Consider the following 22,819-nt stretch of genomic DNA (forward strand, 5'->3'; position numbering starts at 1 on the left):
TGATGCAAATGGGGGCTTGTCAATGACGACGATGATGACTTTAGGGCTGAATTTGGTCTTCTTCTATCTGCTGTCCACAATGGGGGGAAATGTTGAGGATCTGGAAGGTGCTTCTCATGGCTGAAAATCCCTGTTTTGGCAAGGGGATTTGGGCTAATAAAAACGTTGATCATGCAAGGTTCTGGCTGTGTTTTTAGGTGGCTGTCGCAGGCTGAAAACGCTGATGCTTTACAGGTTCTAGGGCTGCGTTTTATGGGCTGAAATCCCTGCTGTAATCACTGTCAAGGGATGCGTTTTTCAAGGGGCTGAAGGCTGATGTAAAACGCAGGTTTTTGTTGAGGGTTTGCGATCCCAAAAACGCTGGGCTTTTGGGCTGCCTGAAGGGGAAAAACGCCATGGATTGGAGCTTGTAGGCGATGGCTGCTGTGAGGAAAACGCCAAAGGGGAAGGAGTGGATGGCGAGGCTTAGTGCTGGGGATGGCTCACCAAGGGAGGACTTGGGGAGGTCTTGTGGAGAGAGGGAGGGAGCACCTACTGCTTGGGTAAGCTTGTTGTGCTCTTTGCTCATCTGCCCTATTGTGCTAACTTGGGTTTGCTTATATATTAACTTACCCAATTTGCCCTACTGAGTACCCAACAAAAGTCACTTAATAAATAAGTGAAAAATGTCAAAAATAGGGAAAATGGGATAAAGTCACTTGAAAAATCTCCAAATTGACTCTAATGGAATCTGATGGAAATGCTTATGCTTATGCAGTGTGCAACCAGAGGATATGAATCTACACTGAGTGACTGGGCATGCACGGTCTACGAATAGACTCACAAAAGTGCAAGATCACTGCTAATCTAAACTGACTTGACTGACGGAAACCCTGTTATGGTGTAGCTTGTCCACGGACACATAGGGTTGGGATGTGTCACGTGACATCCCGTCCTTTTCAAAGTGAGGTACTGGTACCGAACTGTATGGCGTCGAGGGAGATGGCCAACAGCATCCGGAATCCTGGAAGGGACTCTTCGCCGGCCCACTCTGATGTGTGGGTCGTGCGGTACTTGAACTTCATAAAGGTTTGCAACGCTTGCTTCTTTGGGCCGCGCCGAAAGCGACACAAAGTCTTCTGTGGCTCCTTCGATGCTTCAACTTCGTCTAGAGACCTGCTTCTTTCGTCTTCAAGAATCTCCATGGCTGAAAATTCCTGAAACCATCTCCAACACAAAACCATGAACATACCCATTCCATGTAAAGTGAAGGAAAAAAACATGTCTTCTCTAAAGACTGTGTATGCAATGTAGATGAACAAATAGATGGAGTGACAACCCGTTCATCAAACACATGCAAACAATGAGATCGAATCTTTTCTGTTTGTCGGAATCAATCAACTGTGGCAAATCACAATGGAAATGCCCATGCTTGGTGCTCATACTATCATGTGCTCGTTCGGAAATTGTGTCATGCCAAGGAAGAGACATGGAATGTGACTTCCTGACATACATACTTTTCAGCTTTTCACGAAAAATCCGCATACATTCGTGCTCATTCATGAGAGAAACATGCTCAACATACAATATGTCATGCCTATGAAAAGGGATCACATAACGATGTTGACTAAAATACAAGAAATCTTCACGAATGAAACACTCGCACAATGCGTGCGTATCGATCATGCGAACACATAATACTTCCTGTGAGGGTTCTTTGGACCAAGGCTCGAGAGCCAAGATCGATCGTTCGATCGAATCTGCAACGAGGTTAGCTTCGCTAGAAAAAGCATTCACTAATACCTCATCCTTGTGAACAATCACATCATCTTCATGCAATTCATCATGCTTGTCTTTTTCATCCAAATCATCATGCAAATCATTATCATTCAAATCATCATGCTTCTCATAATCATGCAAATCCTGTGTGTCATGCTGTGGAGAAAAAGAGATTGAGAGTCTCCTCCTCCTGAATCCTTTCAATCTTGTCCTGCATATTAGCAATGAGAGATGGAGAATGAGCAATGTCCTCTCCATGAAAGACAGTAGGAGAATCACTTTTGGCATTGAGAGTTAAAGTGTTAGCCTCAAAATCAATGAGAGCGTTAGTCTCGCGAAACCATCGAATGCCCAAAATCATATCACATCCTGAGAGAGGAGAAACAACAAATCTTCTAGTGAAGGCAGTCTGTTGAATTGCAAACAACACATCAAGGCACTCCTCTGTGAAGAGAGCGTCCATACCGGGACGAAAGCCAGAGACCTCGATAGGAGATCTCGGACTAACTTCGAGGCGGGCTCTCTCAACAAGCGAGGAACTGATCACGTCATGCATACTACCTGGGTCAAACAATATAACAAAACGGTGCCCCGACGTACGACCATAACATTTAATGAGAGATTCATCAATGGGAGGGTCCTGAGAAACTTGGGGCACACTCGTGTTATCATTCATTGCATTGACAGAGGAAGTGGGTTCTTTAGATTCATTTGATTCAAGCTTAGGATATGTTCTTTTTATGTGACCCTTAATGTGACAATGAAAACAACGACCTTCCTTAGAATAAGTGCTTTGTTCTTCCGACGTGATGTAGCCTCCGACAATTCCTTGTGCTACCTTTTCATATGGAGTAAGCTTAGGTTTAGCAATTGTGTTAGCCTTACCCTTAGATTCATTGGAAGAATTCTTTGTTGAGAGATTGTTGGAAGATTGGTTAGAAGAGTTATCATTCTTATCATTCTTACCGTTCTTACCATTCTGAGGGTTCTGAGAAGTCTGCGAGGTACTTGTGGAAGTCTTGTTCTCCTTGGGCTTTCCCTTGTTGTGCTTCATCTCTTGAGCGAGAGCGATTGTTACCGCCTTGTTGAGATCCGCGGGATCAAAGACGTCGACATCAAACTTGATGTATTCGTCTAACCCAAAGAGAAAAGCCTCTTTGCGCTCATCATCGGCTGCCTCTAGGTGCGCGGCTAGCTGTGCCTCTTGCCATGCGTGGTACCAATTGTTGGCATCACCGGCAAGGTACATAGCTGCCGTCAAAACTTTGCTATTTCCTGTCTTCTTAGTTGTCGCAAAATAAGCATTAAATTGATGCAACCAAGAATGAATAACTGTAGCATCCATCTTACCGTCATACTTACTGAAAGTCAACTTCTCTGTGATTGGATGGTTGGAATCCGCATCGTGGCTTGCGCCACTTGATGAACTCCCATGATCTTTGGGTGGTTTGGTCTTCGAGGCTAGCACGTGGGATTTAAATTCTTGAGTGCGTAGCTCCCTTTGAGCTTCACGCTCGGCGTCCTTTTCTGCTTTTCGTTCATTTCGTTCATCGTGCTCGCGTTCAAAAGCAAGGCGATTGGCTTCTTGTTGTGCCAGCGCAACTCGATTCGCTCTATGGTAAGGCGAGTCGCTTCTTGTTGTTGTAGTGCCTTTCTTTTATTTCGTTCCATCGTAAGGCGAGCCATTTCTTGTTGTGCCAGCATCATGTCCATCATTGACTTGACCATCATCTCCATGGGAGTTAGAACAACTCGTGGTGTAGATGGTGAAGGGGGAGGGTTGGAAAAATCTCCTGGTGGGGAGAATCCTTCGTCGCCTCTCTCATGCTCATCACCTGTATGCGAAGTATCCATTCCACTTCGGGTGACGACCATGCACTAGGATCTTTGGTTCTTAAGTTCACGAGGAGCTTGGTTCTTGAGGGTCTTGGTTCTTGAGGGTCTTGGTTCTTGGGTTCTTGGGTTCTTGAGGATCTTGATGTTCTTGAGGTTCTTGAGGGTTTCTTTCGCTTGCAAATCGCGTTGAGAAGGATCTTCTCTTCACCCGAGTTCTACTCCTTTCTGCGGGCGCACCCCTTGGCGGCCGTGCGCTCACACCAAGGTTGCTTTTTCCCACCTCATGTCGATTGGCCGGCCGCTAAGTGCACGGTCCGCTCTCAATGAGTGAAAAGAGACACAAGGGGAGGCTGGACAAGCCCTTCTTTCTTGGGATTCCTGTCACTCTTCAACAAAACATGATTAGGAATCGACACGCCCAAGTAAACTTGGGTTCGTGCGACCGCAACAAGCAAAAAAAGTTCTTGTGGTTCTTGTGGTTCTTTCCTTGTGTAATGCAGAACACTTCCAAAGCTCTGATACCAATGTAAGGTGTAGCGGAATGAATGTTGTATTTTCTTAAGATTAGTGATCTTTATTTGCTCAAGGTTCCTTTTAGTTCTTAGGGAAGGAGAGAGCCTTCCGTCTTATGGAGAGTACTATGATCACGAACAAAGTGAGTGGATATTGTGCGTGCAAGTGAATGAGACTGAGAGAAGGAGAGAAAAGAGATACAACACCCGAGAGGTTGTAAAACCCTCCTCCGAAGGCCCCACTCTCGTCGGCGAGAGTGGTCTAACTTTGATTGCACAAAGGCGTACAATGATGATGCATGGACTGATGCAAATGGGGGCTATGTCGATGACGACGACGATGACTTTAGGGCTGAATTTGGTCTTCTTCTATCTGCTGTCCACAATGGGGGGAAATGTTGAGGATCTGAAAGATCTTGGGGGTGCTTCTCATGGCTGAAAATCCCTGTTTTGGCAAGGGGATTTGGGCTGATAAAAACGCTGATCATGCAAGGTTCTGGCTGCGATTTTAGGTGGCTGTCGCAGGCTGAAAACGTTGATGCTTTACAGGTTCTAGGGCTGCGTTTTATGGGCTGAAATCCCTGCTGTATTCACTGTCAAGGGCTGCGTTTTTCAAGGGGCTGAAGGCTGATGTAAAACACAGGTTTCTGCTGAGGGTTTGCGATCCCAAAAACGCTGGGCTTTTGGGCTGCCTGAAGGGGAAAAACGCAAGGGATTGGAGCTTGTAGGCGATGGCTGGTGTGAGGAAAACGCCAAAGGGGAAGGAGTGGATGGCGAGGCTAAGTGCTGGGGATGGCTCGCCAAGGGAGGACTTGGGGAGGTCTTGTTGAGAGAGGGAGGGAGCACTTGCTGCTTGGGGAAGCGTGTTGTGCTCTTTGCTCATCTGCCTTGTTGTGCTAACTTGGGTTTGCTTATATATTAACTTACCCACTTTGCCCTACTGAGTACCCAACAAAAGTCACTTAATAAATAAGTGAAAAATGTCAAAAATAGGGAAAATGGGATAAAGTCACTTGAAAAATCCCCAAACTGACTCTGATGGAATCTGATGGAAATGCTTATGCTTTTGTAGTGTGCAACCAGAGGATATACATCTACACTGAGTGATTGGGCATGCACGGTCTACGAATAGACTCACAAAAGTGCCAGATCACTGCTAATCTAAACTGACTTGACTGACGGAAACCCTGTTATGGTGTAGCTTGTCCACGGACACATAGGGTTGGGATGTGTCACGTGACAAATAACCAAAAGGTGGGAATGGGAGCGAAGATGTTATTATCAACACTTGCCAATCTAAAGCTATGTGGAGATAAGGGATGTGGTCCACAAGTCTCCCATGCCAAAGATAAGGTGAGAGGAGTGGCTCTTAAAAATAGAAAACTGTTTTTTTAGAACCTAGGGTGAGTATTTTTGGAATAACACGAAAAAGAAAGCGTTTCCGTAAAAAGGGCCCGCTAGGCTTATCGGAAGAAGCGAGATAAACAACTTTGTAGTTCAGTGTTTTTTCATTAGAGGACCGCAAGAGGGAGTTTTCTGTGTTTCCATAGGGCTACGTTTGAGAGAGCAGGGAAACTTCTGTCTTCCTGTTTCATGAAGCTCCATGCAATCCTCAGCCAAAAGAATCTCTCCATGCTCTCCTCAAGGCTCATCATCCTCTCTCTCTCTCTCTCTCTCTCTCTCCACACACACACACACACACACACACACACAATCTCTATAGCTATGGCTGCTCAAGTTTATGCTATTCAACTATGCAGGTTACTACTTCTTAATGCTTACATAGCTTCTTTCCAACCTGATTCTTTCTTAATCCTCGCAAATCCTATCACCTACGAGGTGTTTAGGGTCTTGGGATTGAGTTCAACGAGGTGTTTTAGGTGAAAATTGTAATCGTAGACTCTGCCAAATTTTAGAGCTTTCATCTCTTTAATTTGTGTAGACAAAAGTGCGATTAGTTAGTTGTATTGATTAGAAGCTCTTCTGAAGAAGAAGAATACAAAGTCCTTTCGGAGGGGGTGTCGGCCCAGCCCTCAACTGGTGTTGAATTCTTCTCTCTCTCTTTCTTACAGTTTCTAGTACATGTGTGTGATGTGTGATTGAATTTAAGTTAATGCATGCCCTGCAATTGTCATGCTCGAATATGCTCAATGTTACACAATTGATTGATTACTCTAGTTAATCTATAATTTCCGCTGCACCTTAGTCCCAATTCTCTGACAATGTCCCTCGGAATGACACTCAAAAATTTTTGAGCTAACTTGAGTTGTTTTACAGATATGCTGTAATCGCGGACAATTACCTTCTTTCAAGAAGGGGGGATGTCACAAACTGCTAAGGTGTCAAGTCACTCAAGAACGGAGCCAACCTTCATATCCCGACAAAGGGGCCTAAACACTAAGCGAAGAAGCAGTAGCAGCATAAGAAATTTTGCCAACTTGCAAAGTCTTGAGGCCTATTTTTAAAGAGAAGTTCTCGCGAACTTATGGGACCCCATCCAATGGGGTCCAAGTAACCCAAAGACATTAAAATAAAGCGAGACCAAACACTCAACACACAGAGATTTACATAGCAATTGATGATGTGGCAGTAGTACGGACGCTCCGCAAATTGCGCTGACATGCTGATATGGCAACCTATACCGATTTCCACGATTTATGTTGTCGACGTGGCAGTTGAATGGATTTTTGCAAAACGTGCTACTTGTTTTTGGGCACCGGCTTTTGAGCTAGTTGCTTTTGAATTTCAAGCTTTTTATGTAAACTGCTTTTTATGTAAACTGCTTTTCAAGGCCAAGGGCCTATAATTAAGTACAGAGGGCTTAGTCTCTGGCACTCTTCCGAGTGAAGGTGCAGAGCTGCGAGTACCGGCATTGTACCGAGTTAAAGTAATATAATGAAATACTGAAAGGGGCACCAAGGTTTGGGGCTAGTACTCTCTGGGGTGGAATTCCACCACTCCGTGTAATGTTTGCTCTCTCTCTTTCAGTTCGATTGTTATTGAAGTGCTAAACGTCTATTCAGTCTGTTCTTTTCTTTTGGCACGTGGTGCCCGTCTTGTGACAGACGCTGAATAGGATTTGCAACTGCGACGAGGCTGTGTGTCACAAGATGGGCACCACGTGCCAATGGAAAAGAACAGACTAAACAAACTTTTAGCACTTCAATAACAACTGAAGTGAGAGAGAAAGAGAGACGACAAGTGACACGGAGTGGCGGAATTCCACCCCAGAGAGTATTGGCCCCAAACCTTGGCACCCCTTTCAATATTTCTTTATATTGCATCAACACAGTACAAGCCGGTACTCCAGACTCTGCACCTTCTCTAGGAAGCAGGCCAGAGAATGAGCCCATGGCCTCATATATAAAGGCCCTAGGCCCTAAAAGCAGTTTACATGAAAAGCCTTCAAACTCAAAACCTTCTGGTCCAAAAGCAATGCCAAAAAGCTGCCATCGTAATTCACGGAATTTCGTACAACTGCCACGTCATGAGTCCATGCGTAATTCTTGGTGTGTGTGTGTGTGGGTCCTGCTTTTTAATTCCTTTATGTCACTTGGGCCCCATCAGACGGGGTCCCCATAAGTTGGTAGGACTTCTTCTTCTTCTGCTGTTGCTTGTTCTTCTTAGGGTTTAGGCCCCTCGGCCGTGATCTGAAGGTTGGCTCTGCTTTTTAGTGTCTGGACATGTCAGCAGTTTGTGACACTGTGGGTTGATCTGCCGTCGCCGATGGGCTGAAAACTGAAAACACTGGCTGATCTGAGGGCTGAGTTTGAAAATGCTGGGACTATGGCTGAAATCTGCAAGTTCTGAAAAACGCTAGGGCTGAAAACTGATGGCTATGCAGTCTGCTACTGTAGTCTAAAGACGCTGGTGGGCTGAGCATGTTGATGGACAAACGCCATGGATGTTGATGGATGTATTGCTAGCAAAAATGCTAGAGGTGCTGAGATAGTTAGGTACTTGGTGCTGGTCCCGTGCTGTTACTGAGGGTACTAACTTATGCTTGAGAAGTGACCCCTAAGGTCCCTTATATATATGGGATTAAAGCTGGGTCGGGCAATGCCAATTGCAACCCCACGATTTCTAAAAATGTCACCTATAATGAGTTGATAAACTCACTTATAAGAGGTGCTTCACATGCAGATAAATACCTAGGCTGGGTATCAATGTAACCATATGGAAACACTCCCCAGTGCCTACTTGTAGCAGACACTGGCTATGCTCATGTGCAATCAGAGGGTATGCAACTAACAGAAAGTGCTTGGACATGTAGATCCTGTGTACAGGCTCACAAGGGTGCCAAAATACTTCCTAGGCTGTTCTAATTTCTAAACCCTAGAAATAGGAGTTAGCTTGTCCACATGCACATAGGGTTAGATGTGCGCGTGACGTGTGTAGGTGCTCTCTCTCTCTCTCTCTCTCTCTCTCTCTCTCTCTCTCTCGCAATATCCCTACTTGTAGATTCTCTCTCTCTACCAATCTCTATCTGCAGCGCTTCCTCTCTTTCCCTCATCGCCCTCTCTTTCCCTTGCTGCATATACTCTCCTCGCGATCACTTTCTTTGGTGGATGGTGTCTGTCGGTATTTGTTTTTCATAATGTTTGGAAAAGATCAAAACTCGAAAGGAAACCCAATCCCGGTGTGTGAGGAAGCTGGCAATCAGCTCTCTCCTACTTCTCACAAATCTTTCCTATGCCCGAAAAGGTCACCTGTAAGCCATCAACGGTCACATGATAGACCTCATCTCTAACTTGTAAGGCATAGTCACAGGAGATGCCCATACTTCCCGTCCCCACTTGCCGTCCATCCCTCTTTTTTACACTAAAAATCCATTTGAGCCCCGTCCCGCGTCCCCTGACGCGTTCCTTGTGATATGGTGTAAGGTTTCCACCAATGTACATGCTCACATATGGCTTCACCTAATAATAGGGGCCATATAGCTTGAGCACCTTGCTCATTGGTGGTCCTTAGAGGGTAGAGTGTTGCGCATGTTTGGCATTCATGATGTTGAGTTAGGTCTCTTAAACAACAGCTTTGTCTGGTAGAAAGTCAAAGGACAAGAAGCACCTAGGAGGACAATCTTGCTAAGGCAAGAGCACGGGTGATGCAACAAGAGGATGTTACAAGAGCCACACAAACCTTCAAGGAGTAGAATCCTTGTTCTTTCCACACAAACACCTATTTAGGCACTAATGACTTGAGTAGAGATGCCATAGCTTTTATCCAAGCTATGCATGATAGAGGTGACTATCTTGATTCCTATTTTGACAAGCATCGAAGTTAACCTCGCGATTCGCATCTTTCCAAAACTGTGTTTAATTTTATTTATTTGTTGCTTCATGCCAAGTCTGTACATTGTAGGATATATTTTAGCCTATAGGTTGATTTGAAAATTAAAGTTCGCTTGTGCTCACGTGTGTATTGTGTTAAGAGTTTGAAGTTTGGTAAGTCCCTGATGTGAATGAGTGTTTAGTTGACTTTTATGTTTCATCCCTGCAAGCTGCTTTCATTCTCTCTTTTGTTCAATTCAGTATATAGCCGAAGTTTTGCTTCTTTTTGAAAAACAATATGAATATCAAATTAGTTTTGCACATCATGTTCTTTCTTTTATAATTTCGGTGTGTCTTGGCTCTTGATTGTGTATACTGTGCAAGTGTTTAGCCCCTCCAATAGTTTGTAATCTCATACTTTTCGGGCCTTGTGAAGGAATATTATTGTGCTTCTCCATGATGATAGGCTCATCCCTGATCTTTTCAGAGAACCTAGTAATACAGCCTTGTTTTTTCTTGCATGGGAGAGGGTGGAAGCATTCTGATAATGAATACTTTGACCTTTTGCAATATCAATACTTTCTAAAGGGCCATGATTAAGAGGCCTTGAGGTCGTAACTGTCTGGCACAAGATGAGAGGATAACTGCCATTATGTAGATGTCCAGTCAGTTTTGATTTACGTAATCGTTTGCGAAGTGTTGTGGTCATCCCAATATTTTTATATGAATGTAAACAGATGGAGAATCATTGGTTGCAAGTATGCCCATGGGCTTACCAGGACAAGGTGCTCTGGGAGCTTCTATGAACATTTTTGAGCGTGTTGTGCGGATATTTAGGGTAAATCTCTCTCTCTCTCTCTCTCTCTCTCTCTCTCTCTCTCTCTCTCTCTCTCTCTCTCTCTCTCTCTCTCTCTGTGTGTGTGTGTGTGTGTGTGTGTGTGTGTGGAAGGGGGTGGGGGCTATTTGCCCTTCTCCATAAGCATTTTTTTAATGGCTTTTAGTTTGAAGACACTAAGTAGGCTGATGATCTACTTGGATGCTTCAGTCATATGCAAATGCCCTTGTAAGTTCAGCAGAAGATCCAGAAAAGATTCTTGAACAGACTGTACTCGAAATGAATGAGGATCTTGTGAAAATGAGACAGGCTTCTGCTCAGGTTTTGTGGCTTCCCTTGTGTATTTTTCGTTTAGGCAAGATTTCTGGGATTCCTTGCATGTGTGCCTAACTTTCTTTGATTGTGAACTTGGTAAGGTTTTAGCCTCTCAAAAACAGCTGGAAAACAAGTATAAAGCAGCACAAAAGAATGCAGATGACTGGTAAAGTGCACATTTTGATCCCCTGTTATTTTGTGATTACTTTTATGCCTAAGCTGGATCCTCTTTTCTTGCCTAATTTACGAGGGTGGCAGGTATACAAGAGCAAGGCTTGCATTGCAAAAAGGGGAGGAGAATCTTGCTCGAGAAGCTCTCAAGAGACGGAAGGACTTTGAGGTATTTTCCTGAAAATTCTATAGATTTCTTAGTAATGCCTGAACACACACGCACGCACACATTCATATTTGATAGCTCATTGGGAAGCTCGTTACTCTCTCCCTTTTTTTGGTTATATATCTTATCTGTACACATAGGGTTTCTAATTGTGTGCTTGCCAAGTCTTGCACCAGCCAAGTTGTTAAGTGTGAAAAGTTTACTCCGTAAAAATATATTAACCATACAGAACGTAGAATATGTGCATTACAGGAAATTAAATAAATCATCAGCAATCATTTAGATTTTTATGAATTAAAATATTGATGTCTAGATACGTACGTAAATAATTATATGTACATATTTACATATAAATATTTACATGTATGAATTAAAATAGATAGATGATTATATGAACATTTCCGTAATAAAGATGTATTTGTCTATTGATGGGTAATCTTAAAACGATGAAAACCCATGAAGAAATCCTGTTCATAGTGCGCGGAACCACCAGATCTGGTAGAAAGTCGTGCGTTCGAAAGTGACTACCAAGCTAGCTCCACTTCCCCCTCTGAAGAAAGAACATTTGGGCCATGGGTAACTGCCACAACTCTCCAATAGTCTCTACGTGTGGAATCGGATCCTGGAAGACTGGAATCAAAATCTGGGTGAATCAAAAGCTAACCAAAACTCGCATGCAAAAGCAACATCAACATTGCTTTTAGGATCAGCATAACCAGCAAAAAGCTCGTGCCTTTCAAGAGGACCCAGTCCCCAGCAGAACCAGCAATATGTTAGTACCAAAGCGGTGTCTAAGGTCTCTAATTGAGATTGAAATCAGTGACAAAAGCTTCACCTTGCGAGAGTAGGTGCCCGGCCCCCCGGCTCGCTAAAGTAAAAAAAAAAAGCAATATGTTAGTACCAAATGTTTCAACAAAACCGGGATCCCATCTGATCAGACAAGCATTGTACATTAGGATAAAGAAAAACCTTACCCATTGTATACATATCCTCAGCCAGGGACAACCATCTCTATGTCTAAAGTAGGTTCATACCTCACTATCGAAGCATTAATCAAAGCTAGATCTCAAACCATACCAAGCAGAGCATGCCAGCCCTATATAGGATATCAAAAATCCAAAGTCTAATAGCATATGGCAAAAAGTTGTAGTAGTAAAATTCCAAAACCATGACTTCTAAAGCAAAAGACACATCTGCTTTAGTGACCAGAAAGGAGCCAGTCACATTAACTAGCACAACATCCTAATTAGCCAGGAACAAAGTCAAGTCAACATTATCATTACTTCACAATTTCTACATTCTCAGGCTCAGCAAACCGGTCAGTAACAAAGGCTAAAACGAGCCATAATTCCATCATACAATAAGGTGATACAAGGAGGAGACCAATATCATGCAATAGTCCCTAGTTAAAATCTGAAAAAGATCACCATGTATAATTGAGCAATAGTCAAGGTATAGCAACATCATAAGTATAGCCCAATAACTCTAATCACCTGCTCAAACAAGCTAGATTTATAGTTCAATAGTTAGTAAAGGTAAATAACAGCCAGTTGGTGTGAAAAAATTATGTTAAAGAGTGACAAGCGAAATAGGTATTCCCATCTCAGTACAGCCATTATATTTATAGCTGGTGCAGCCAGCCCATATGCCTTTATAATAAATTAATCATGACCGTATCAGACCAGAGTCCAGTTTGTTTAGAGAAATAAACCATTACCCAAATGACTACTATCTTGGGAAAACGAAGCATTAAGTAACCCATAGAGCAGAACCCCAACAAATGCTAGCTTTGTTTAAGAGTAACACTTACAGTTCAGTAGAACTCAAAAGCCAATTTAAAGTCAGCCCATAGGTTGCCACATAACTAAACCTTTCAACATTGTAGGACGAGTCCAAGCCTGTACAACATATCATCAGAACAGAGAGTTTATGTATGACAACATTGTGAAGTTTTCATCCAAGTTACGACAAGTTGATATTGTGCTTATTCTTTCTGTTTTTTATGGTGCGTATGCCCTATCAACTACCTCATTTTTGTGCTAATTTTTCCGATTTAATGCTTCTTTTAGTGATAGGCTTAAGTCTGCCCTTGATCTCGAGAGTCATGACAGAAACTGTCTCAAACTGATGATGTGGCATGGCGTAAAGGACGGTGGCCATATGTAAGGGCCTAAATCCTAGTGAAAGAAAGAGAAGAAGAAGAAGTTTTAACGTTCAGGTTCGTGCCGAGGGGCCTAGAAGGGGTTAGCAATCCAAATCCTAAACCACCCGAAATCCTAAACCACCCAACTATGGAACCTGCTCGAGGGGCCTCAAAACCCTTAAAAATAAAGCTAGGACCCAAATTGCGTAAAAATGACACTTTGCACCAGCGTACAGACTGGCTAGCGTTTTATGGCGATGACATGTGGCAATTGGACGGACTTTCGCGATTTGCGGCGTGTTTTACGAGCAGTCCGTTGGGTGCTTGGCTTTTGGGTCAGATGCTTTTAGAAGTAAAGCTTTTCGTGTAACTGCTTTTGCCTAGGCCAGGGGGGCCTTTATAACGGTGCAAGGGCCTCTTCTCGTGGGCAGTTTTTTTGCTTGGAGCATTTCCAAAGAGAGAGGACCCTCGAACCTTGTACTTTCTGAAGCTGAATAATAAAGAAATACGAAGAAGGGGCGCCATTGTTTGGGGCTAGTGGCAAGTGCATCTAGGTGCGGAACTTCGCCGTGCCGCGTCGTGTGTGTGTGTGTGTGTGTGTGTGTGTGGAGGACATGGATGTTACTCTCGGACACCGATGTTCATTTTCGCTTTTATTTTACTTCCATTTTATTTTGTACCCAGACATTGTATTAGATCCACCAAGATTGTATCAGTTGGTCTCAAAGGTCATTTTGGCCTTTTGAAGACGTTTAATATAACATTTCATTTCATCTCTCTCTCTCTCTCTCTCTCTCTCTCTCTCTCTCTCTCTCTCTCTCTCTCTCTCTCTCTCTCTCTCTCTATTTTCAATTTTGTTCAATTGTTTCTAGTTTCTCTCACGTTTGTTCCTTTAGATCTTCGGCTTGGAGTGTGTAAGTCTATTACTGTGGTATCAAAGCACAGAAGATTCTCGCTCTACGAAGGATCCAATCCCTCTTTCTGCAGGGAGAAGACAATTTTTCCTAATCGCCTAAGTGAAAAAACTAACAGAAGATCTAGTGGGCTGGACCCACCACATAAATTCAAACAAGTTTTTACCTCTACATGGCTCACCGAAGAGTATGAAGGGGATGTTATTACAGCTTGGAACCATCTTCGGATGACTAAAGAAGATACTCTTGATGATTATTGCCAAAAATTTTAGATACTTTTCTCCCTGCTTCCTCCTTCAAAAGAATTACCTTTGAAGAGCAAGTTGGGCAGTTTTGTTGCAGCTTGCCCAAGGAGATCCGACGTTACTATTTACAAAAGAAGGTGGACCCCATTCAACGACTCATGGGTCACGCAAAGCAAGGATTTTGGAATGCATACCGATACACTCACATACCCAATAGACAAGGTAGTGTCTGCTCAACTGGGGCCAAATCAATCGAAGGGTAACAAGAAGAAGGCGAAGCAACAGAAGAAGAAACCATCGGGCCCTAGATGTCAGCCGAGTAACGCGCTGAGTATTACAAAGAGGGCAAATGCTATGGATGCGGGGAACAAGGGCATGTTCTTGCCAAGTGCCCTAACGAAGCGTCCAATGATCAGGTTGAGGGTAAGCTAAAGAGTTCCGAAAAAGCGACAGAGGATCGAGCAAAGAAAGGAAAGACCAAGGCAGGACAAATACTGGATTTTGTGGGGATCGACACAAAGCACATTGATGAAAGTATAGAACTCTACAAAGTGTGGGGCAAAGTTTGAGATCAAGAAGCTCTCATTTTCTTCGATGGAGGAGCCAAAGCCACCTTCATCTCAATTGAATTGGCTGCTCGACTTGGAATCACACCCGAGGAAATGGGACCACCTTCAGAGGAAGGCCTCCATAGATTTACATGAAAAGCATTGTGAATCTTCCAAGTATTGGGCAACCTTAGGCCGAAGGACACATCAATGATCTTGAGCAAAGCCTCTCCTTACCCTTCTTGTTTCTAAGGCATGCCTTCTCAAAACAAAGAAGCACCCAATCATTCTCCCTCAATTGCAAGTCGCCTCGAGACTTGCTTTCTGCCTTCTCCTACCGTGTGCAAGGCTTCTGCAAAGCCTCCTTGACCTTGGAAAAAGCAGTCTCCAAATTGTGTACAAAATGATGTCACAAGTTTGTGACGTGGCAACAGCCCCCAACTCCAAAGATTGGCCGAGTGGACACAAGGGATTAGGGTTTAAAAACCTAACCCCACCAAATTACAAATAATGGTCGAGGGGTCTAAACCCTTCTAGAATAAAGCAAGGACCAAAAATTGTGTAAAAGTTGACAAGTGACACATTGTACGGACTAGCCCGTGTTTTGCAAAGATGATGGCATGACTTTGTACAAACGTCCCTCCTTTTACGCAAGAGCCCAAGGGGCGCCAGATTTTGGGTCTATTGGCTTTGGGGCCAATGCTTTTCATGTGAGTTGCTTTTGGGCGAGGGCCACTTGTAAATGTTTATAAGCATAGTCAGGGTCTCTCTCTCAAGCAAATTAGCTTGGGAGCACTGCGGAGAGAGGACCCTCAGACATTGTACCTTGAGAAGCATTATAATAAAGAAATACCAAGAAAGGGCGCCAGTCTTTGGGGCAAGACTCAAGTGTATCTAGAAGTGGAACTCTGCCGCTTCGTGCCAACTCTCTCTCTCTCTCTCTCTCTCTCTCTCTCTCTCTCTCTCTCAGTCTAGTTGTTCGCAATTTTCTCAAGTGAGTTACAATAGACCTTTTGGCTTGGGGTCTCCAAGTCTATTACAATGGTATCAGAGCTAAGACGTATCTTCTACGGAGGATTCAATCCCTTTTCATGCAGTACACATGGCTTCTCACAGTGAATCTGTGCAGAGGCTACCAAAAATTGATTAAGGCTACGAAAAATTCTCGGAAGAAGAGCCGTCCAGCATGTTATACCGGCTATTTGGGTGGGAAATCTCCTCTCAAGGAACCAGCACATCCAAGAAGTGTGTTTTCTTTGAGGATATCCCGGTTTTCTTTGAGGATATCCCGGTTCGTCATCTTCATTGTTACACAATCGATGAGCCATTGTATGGGAAGAAAAGAAGACCTTTAGTACTTCCGGCTCAGTACGACCATCTCGAGAAAAAGGGCAAGAAGACCAAGGAGGTCAAGGATGGAGGTCAAGCCGTCAAGTTTGACACGTTTTCAAGCTACAAGGAAACCCATCGATCCCTTGCATTCATACAGTAGTTTGACATCATCTATTTGGGAGGACGTTTCTTAGACGCCTTCAAGGTACGATGGGCGGCGTCTATGCCCTGACATGGTGGTCTACCCTAGTGTTGCACAGGGAAGCACCTAAAAAGTGGCAAATTCAAAAGAATCTTCACTTTAGATGGCTCAGGGAAGAGTATGAAGAGAATGTCATCACGACTTGGCATCCGAGGATGACAAAAGAAGACACCTTGGGCACCTATTACCAGAGGTTTTGGGATACTTTTTTACCAGTCTCTTCTTTTCGGGAATTACCTTTAAGTAACAAGTTGAGCAGTTTTGTTGCAGCCTACCAAAAGAGATTTGATGATTGTGCTTGAAGCCAGAGTCCACATGAGCGTGCAATGAAAGGGAAGACAAAGGCAAGGCTAGTTCCAAATTTTGTGGGGGCGAGCCCAGAGCAGATAGATGAGAGTACGGAGCTTTGTAGAGTGTGGGAAAAGTACAAGATCAGGGAGTTCTTATCTTCTTTGATGAAGGAGACAAGGCCAACTTCATTTCATCGGAATTGGCGGCTTGACTTGGAATAGTGCCTGAAGAAATTGGACCACCGATGGAGGCGATTTTAGTGGCAGTAGGGCGAGATCTCGCCATTACACCTATCAGGGGTATCTAGGGCGCGAGGACTTCTATATCATGCCTTTGGAGGGTGTGACCTTGTCTTGGGCATCCCCTGGTTCTAAAAGAACTACGTCGTGGTCGACTGTTGGGCAAAAGAGGCCACATTGAAGAATGAAAAAGGCAAAGAAATCACTATTAATGTGAAATTAAAGGGCAAGTCTATCCCACTTGTATCGGCTTCAGCCGTTTCCAAATTAATGAAATCCAGTCTTTTTGTATACTCCATCAATGTGAATGAACTTGATGAGAGTAAGAAGTCAAATTTGTCAGCAAACAAGCATTGATTTGACTTGCAGTTGAAGGAAAATGATAGGGTGCTACTCCGGTTTGAGAAAGTCTAGCCTATGAAAGCAGAAGGCTAAGGAGAGGCTTTTTCCAAAGCTTAGTATGTGGTACTATGGGCCCTTCCACCTACAAAAAAAGATAAATAATGTATCCTGCCGACTGAAGCTTCCAGATACTTGGAAGATTCACAATGCATTCCATATGAGACTCTTGAGACCTTTCAAAGGTGAAGTGCCTGTGGATAGGGAGCCAAAGGAGGTGGAAGAGACGGAAGAGATTCTTGTTCTTGAATAGGTACTGGCACATAGGGAAAGAAAAGTGAAAGGTAAGCTGGTCTACAGATATTTAGTCGAGTTTAGGAATTATCCAGCTCTTGATGCCAATTCAATGGATTTGGACTTGTTTAAGTCCTACATCTGATCATAAAACTCAGTGGGAGAAGTACTTGTCTGTGGTGGAGTTTGCTTACAGCAACACAGTTCACACGTCTACAGCGAAGGTGCCATTTGAGATAATTGAGGGTGTCAGAAAGGTTCCGCCGATTCTAAGCACGAAGGACAAGATTTTTAAAGTGGATCAAGATCTAGACACTGCTTTTGCCAAGGTAAGGGAGGCTTTGGAGAAGTCTCAAGGTACATCACTACCACATATATGGTAACAATTAGTGTAAAAAGCTTTTTCTCTAAAAGGCGATTGCTGTAGTTTTGGACCGGATTTCACCCCCAGAGGGCACTAGCCCCAAACCCTGGCGCCCCTTTTGGCATTTCTTTATATTGCTTCAACAAGGCAGAAGCTCTTGGAACTTTGCTCTACTTCTCCACGCGGAATGCTAGAGAGTGCCCACGTAACATGTTTGAAGGCCCTTGTCCTATCCAAAAGCAGTTACACAAAAAGCGACACTTCTAAAAAATTGGAACAAACTTTTAGCACTTCAAAACAATTGAAGAGAGAGAGAGAGAGAGAGAGAGAGAGAGAGAGAGAGAGAGAGAGAGAGAGAGAGAGAGAGAGAGAGAGAGATGTTATATTAATGTCTTCAAAAGGCCAAAGTGACCTATGAGACCAGAAAGTTACAATGTGGTGGATTTGATACAAAGTCAGAGTAACAAGATGACAAAATGACAGAATGACAAAATAAAATAAAATACTATGGAATCCTAAACTGCTAGGTGTGGACTAAGCAGCTAAATAGCTAGCTGGGATAGCTAGATCACAGGAGATCCAGCATCGGTCGCTGGTGGATCTCATCAATCTCCTCCATGGTCAGTAGTCTGAGAAAATCCATGCAAGAGACACTCAGTGGTGGAGTTCTGCTCAAACCTTGGCGCCCCTTTTAGTATTTCTTTATATTGCTTCAACAAGGTAAAAGCTTTGGAACTTTGCTCTGCTTCTCCACACGGTAGAATGCCAGAGAGAGAGAGAGAGCCCACAAAGGCCCTTGGCCTATCCAAAAGCGATTACATGAAAGTAGCACTTCTAAAAGCGTCTAGTCCAAACTCAAGTGCCCTCTAGGTTGTTCATACAGTGCTGCCACGTCAATAGGGATTTCCACAATTCACGGGCAGGTGCCACGTTAGCAGTATCTATACAATTTTGGGGGTTTGGCTTCTTGTGTAGCTATTTTAGGCCCCTTGGCGAGATCCTTTAAGTTTGGCAAGGTTAGATTTTTAGTCCTAACCCCCTTTGGTCTTCAGTTGAGGTTTTTAGGCCCCTTGACTGGCTTCTGCAAGTTGGCCTTTCTTCTTCAGCTTCTAGGTTTTAGCCCCTCGGCCGGCTTCGATAAGTTGGTCAAATATTTAGGGTTTGCCAGGTCAGCAGTTTGTGACAATTTCCACGTCATCACATCGCAATTCTCCCTCTCTGTCTTCAGCAGACGGGTACAAGCTGCCATGTCGTCAATTTGTCTCATTAGCTAATGCGCCGAAAGGTGCTTAGTAGCCATCAATATGATAAAGATATGATATGTGTTTGCCCAAGTTGCCTACTCCCACCCAGTCCATGTCATGTCCACAATGTTTCTCTCATTTTGGGCTTATTTCATGCGATTAACCTTGTTATTATGATTCTATGCTTTGGCATTATTTCCTACAGTTTTCCTGTTGACCCGTGGTGCTGGTTGGTTATAGTTTGAGATGGAGCTAAGGCTAGGTTCAGACAAGAGTAAATGTTTGCTGCACTCGTGTCAAGTGACTACTGGCTGGGAAGAGAAGCATGCAGCTCAACTTACATAGTCTGGCTTTCATGCTGAAAAGTATGATCCTATGCTTCCGCATTATTTCCGACAGTTTTTCCGTTGGCCAGTAGTCACTTGACATCATCTCTTCTTTGGGGGGGGGGGGGGGGGGGGGGGGGGGGGGGGGGGGGGGGGGGGTAATTGCCCACTTCAATGATGGGTCTGGATCTCTCTCCTGCTTTGCGCTACAATGCCATGGAAAGTTTGATCCTATGCTTCCGCATTATTTCCTACAGTTTTCCCATTGACCCATGGTGGGTCTTTTGGGTTGTAACGCCTTTTTCTATGATCTCGCTCCTGCTTTGCGCTCCAATGGATCCATGCCATATCACTTCACACCCCTTCCACTCCAAGAGTGTCTGAACCTGCCTTAGAGTTTTATTTGTCAAGAAACAAAACAAGGTACAAACCAAGGAACATCAATCTAGTTTTGGCATAAGTTGAAAAATGTAGAACATAGTAGTGAAGGTTCTATACAAGTTGTAATGCGTCATTGGCCAGCAGCATTTGTGATGTATGCTTGTGTGTGGTGTATGTTGTGGCGGGAGCATATATTGATACCTAGCTCTACACCCGCCATTGGGAAGTATTACAGATCTCAAGGGTTTATAATTCAAATGTTTTGGTCACATTTGTGTTTGTGTAGAATTGTGAGCATGCATGAGGCATGTTTACTCTGTTTCCAAAGACATAAGAGGTTGAAAGGGGAGAAGAGAGTTTAAGAGTGATACATCATGCGTTTTTTTTCAGGATAATGCGAAAGCCTTAAAGAGCCAGCTTGATCAACAGAAAACTGTTGTTGAAAAACTTATTTCAAGCACTCGGGTAAACCTTTGATATTCACAATCCATTTAGATGTATTCCAATGCACAAGCAGACACATCTTAGCTCTTATAAGGAGATTGGTGGTTGCAGCTTTTGGAAAGTAAGATACAAGAAGCAAAATCAAAGAAAGACACCTTGAAGGCAAGAGCACAGTCAGCAAAGTAAGCAATTCTTAACCATATCGAACTTTGTCTTGATGTTGTTTAAACTTCATTCGTAACTCCTCCCCACTTTCCTCAGAACTGCTCAGAAGGTGAATGAAATGCTTGGCACTGTCAACACGAGTGGGGCATTGTCAGCTTTTGAAAGGATGGAAGAGAAAGGTAAACTTGTTGCCAAGTTTTATCTCGGTTTTTTTTAATATAAATTTCTACAGTATTTGACCTTTGCTCTGCTATCGGCATCCCTGGCTCTACGTAGTTAACATTGAAAAAGGGCTGGTTTCTCAATTTAAAAAGAACGTTTCTAAATAACAATTAATGTGCGGAGGTCCACAAAACGGAAGACATGCCATGTTCAGGTTCTAGTCAGTAGTGACCTTAGTTGTGGGTGTTCAAATTTCTCCATCAGCATCAAAACCTCAAAGTTCTACAATCACCAGGCCTCTAAACAGAAGACTAATGGGCGAAAGCTGTTTACGATTTGGAAGCATATTCATTATTTTTTCCTTGCCCATCAGCCTGCAACCATAGTGATCTGTGTTTATAATTTGAATATTTGACGGAAGCTAAGACTGAGTTTTTAAACTTGTTTGGGATTATTCGTCGATGTTTATACACCTTTTTGTTTTTCTTTCAACCAGTCACTGCCTTGGAGGCTGAAGCAGATGCTTTGAATCAACTTAGCACAGATGATCTTGCAGGGAAGGTAATATTAGATTTCCTCATTTTAGTGTGTCAGAGTGGATATGATGATGCTATACTATCTGGCTGTTTGCAGTTTGCCTTGCTAGAGGGCGACGCCGTGGATGATGATTTGGCTGCACTGAAGCAGGAAATGCTGGGTTCCCCGAAGGTAATTGGACTCTTAGCTGATGGCCAGAGCTGGTTATGAAAATATTATTTTGAAGCTCTTCGGGTGAAAGCACGTAATGCTGGAAACCTATTTGTGCTATCAAATAGCAAGCATCAAAATGGGCATGGCATGCGATAGAAGTTTTATAAAATTTATCAAAAGTTGTGAGATAATAATTTTCGATTGTGCTCTATATACATGTGTGTGCGCGCGTGCACGCGCTATAAGAAATGAATATAGCCTCATGTTTCAATAGTAGGTGTCCTGTGGACACCAGCTCTTTAGACACCATCACATTCTTTTATTGCTTGAGCGCAACTGCTTTTCCACTTTATTGATGCCTTGATTTTGATGTTTGCAGAGACCTAGTGAGCTTCCTGCCGGGCGACCCGCTGTAAGCAGTGGCCCTTACCCTTTCAAGGATGTTGAAATCGAGAAAGAATTGAGCGATTTACGGAGGAAAGTCAATGAATTATGAACCCTCTCCATAAGAATTGTACAATAATTTTATATTTTTTGTAGTAGAGCTTTTGGGCCATAGCTATACATGTATTGAAGCCTGTAGTTTGTGTCCCACCTTGTTGATGAGAGATGAGCTCCATATTTAGAGCTACCAAGCTTTGTGGTTTAAAGCTTTGCAAGAGTGGACAATTCTGTAGATAGCTGTCGCTGGGGGTATATATAAGGAATGAAGGGTCCAAAGTTTTGTTGTAGTAAGAGGGAATTTTGAGTATGTGAAGGTTTCTCATTACCTCCATTGAAACGAGAACAATCCATTTTTCTCTAGCATGCTGCCATCACTTGTGGCAATTGTCAAGATTTGTCGCTTCAAATTTTGCCCCCTTGCAATAGTTCCCATTTAATAAAACTTGTTTGTTTTCCATGGAAGGTACAAACATGGATGTGATTTTTTGTGGGACTTCTAGTGCCAGAGGTTTTTTCCTCTCTTTGTTTCATAAGGTTGTAGGGTTGTTATGTCAAATTCCATGCCTTGCAAAATGACAATGTGGCTATTTTTTACTACAATGAATATAGAATGCTAGCTCTACTCAAAGTTTTTGGGCCTATCTTCAATTGTATCTTGTGTTAAGTCTTTGATTTGTATTTTTCCATAGAGCTATTGATACATGGTGTTTCCTTCTAGAGGTTCAAGCTATCTATGAAGCACATCCTTGGGAAGTGCTTTCTATCTATTGTAAGCACCTATATTAACAATAAGACTCGTTTATCTATAATCTCTTTGCACTACAATTGCACTCATAATTCTATCATATTGAATCAAGGGGGGGAAACCTATGAAGGTCCCCATCCAAGCCTTTTCAGTACACTACGTGCTTAGTTGGAAGACATTTTGAATTATGATCATTATCTAGACCCTTGTAATCTAAGATGATGGAGACCTCTTACTAAACCTTAAGGTGGTGAAGGTCATCATCTTATAGCTTGGCACCATTTTGCCAATATTCTTTCCATTAGTTCCAACTTGTTCATTATTGCTTGTCGACCATTGTTGCTTAACACACTAGCAATCTAAATCTCAAAACCTTAAGGTAATGGAGGCCTTTGATTTGGCCAATTTGAGTCATCTTGCAGCTTGACACAGTGTTCGGAAAAG

The 22,819-nt window shown here is 43.2% G+C and overlaps 1 protein-coding gene across 1 annotated transcript in view; it reads left to right on the plus strand.

The window, feature by feature from the left end:
* The window catches only part of LOC147452692 (membrane-associated protein VIPP1, chloroplastic-like), a 55,208-nt gene extending 33,218 nt beyond the window's left edge, over window positions 1-21,990 (plus strand). The window contains exons 2-11 of the mRNA XM_086518309.1: window positions 10,114-10,214; window positions 10,422-10,532; window positions 10,628-10,692; window positions 10,785-10,866; window positions 20,116-20,190; window positions 20,281-20,351; window positions 20,431-20,513; window positions 20,993-21,057; window positions 21,130-21,204; window positions 21,566-21,990. Coding sequence (XP_086374435.1) covers window positions 10,114-10,214; window positions 10,422-10,532; window positions 10,628-10,692; window positions 10,785-10,866; window positions 20,116-20,190; window positions 20,281-20,351; window positions 20,431-20,513; window positions 20,993-21,057; window positions 21,130-21,204; window positions 21,566-21,682 — 845 coding nt within the window. The 3' untranslated portion in view covers window positions 21,683-21,990. The remainder of the gene's footprint in view (window positions 1-10,113; window positions 10,215-10,421; window positions 10,533-10,627; window positions 10,693-10,784; window positions 10,867-20,115; window positions 20,191-20,280; window positions 20,352-20,430; window positions 20,514-20,992; window positions 21,058-21,129; window positions 21,205-21,565) is intronic.
* Window positions 21,991-22,819: the final 829 nt, after the last annotated feature.

This window comes from Adiantum capillus-veneris, chromosome 8 (assembly GCF_014529385.1).
Source record: "Adiantum capillus-veneris isolate H3 chromosome 8, ASM1452938v2, whole genome shotgun sequence".
Classification (NCBI taxonomy): Eukaryota; Viridiplantae; Streptophyta; class Polypodiopsida; order Polypodiales; family Pteridaceae; genus Adiantum; species Adiantum capillus-veneris.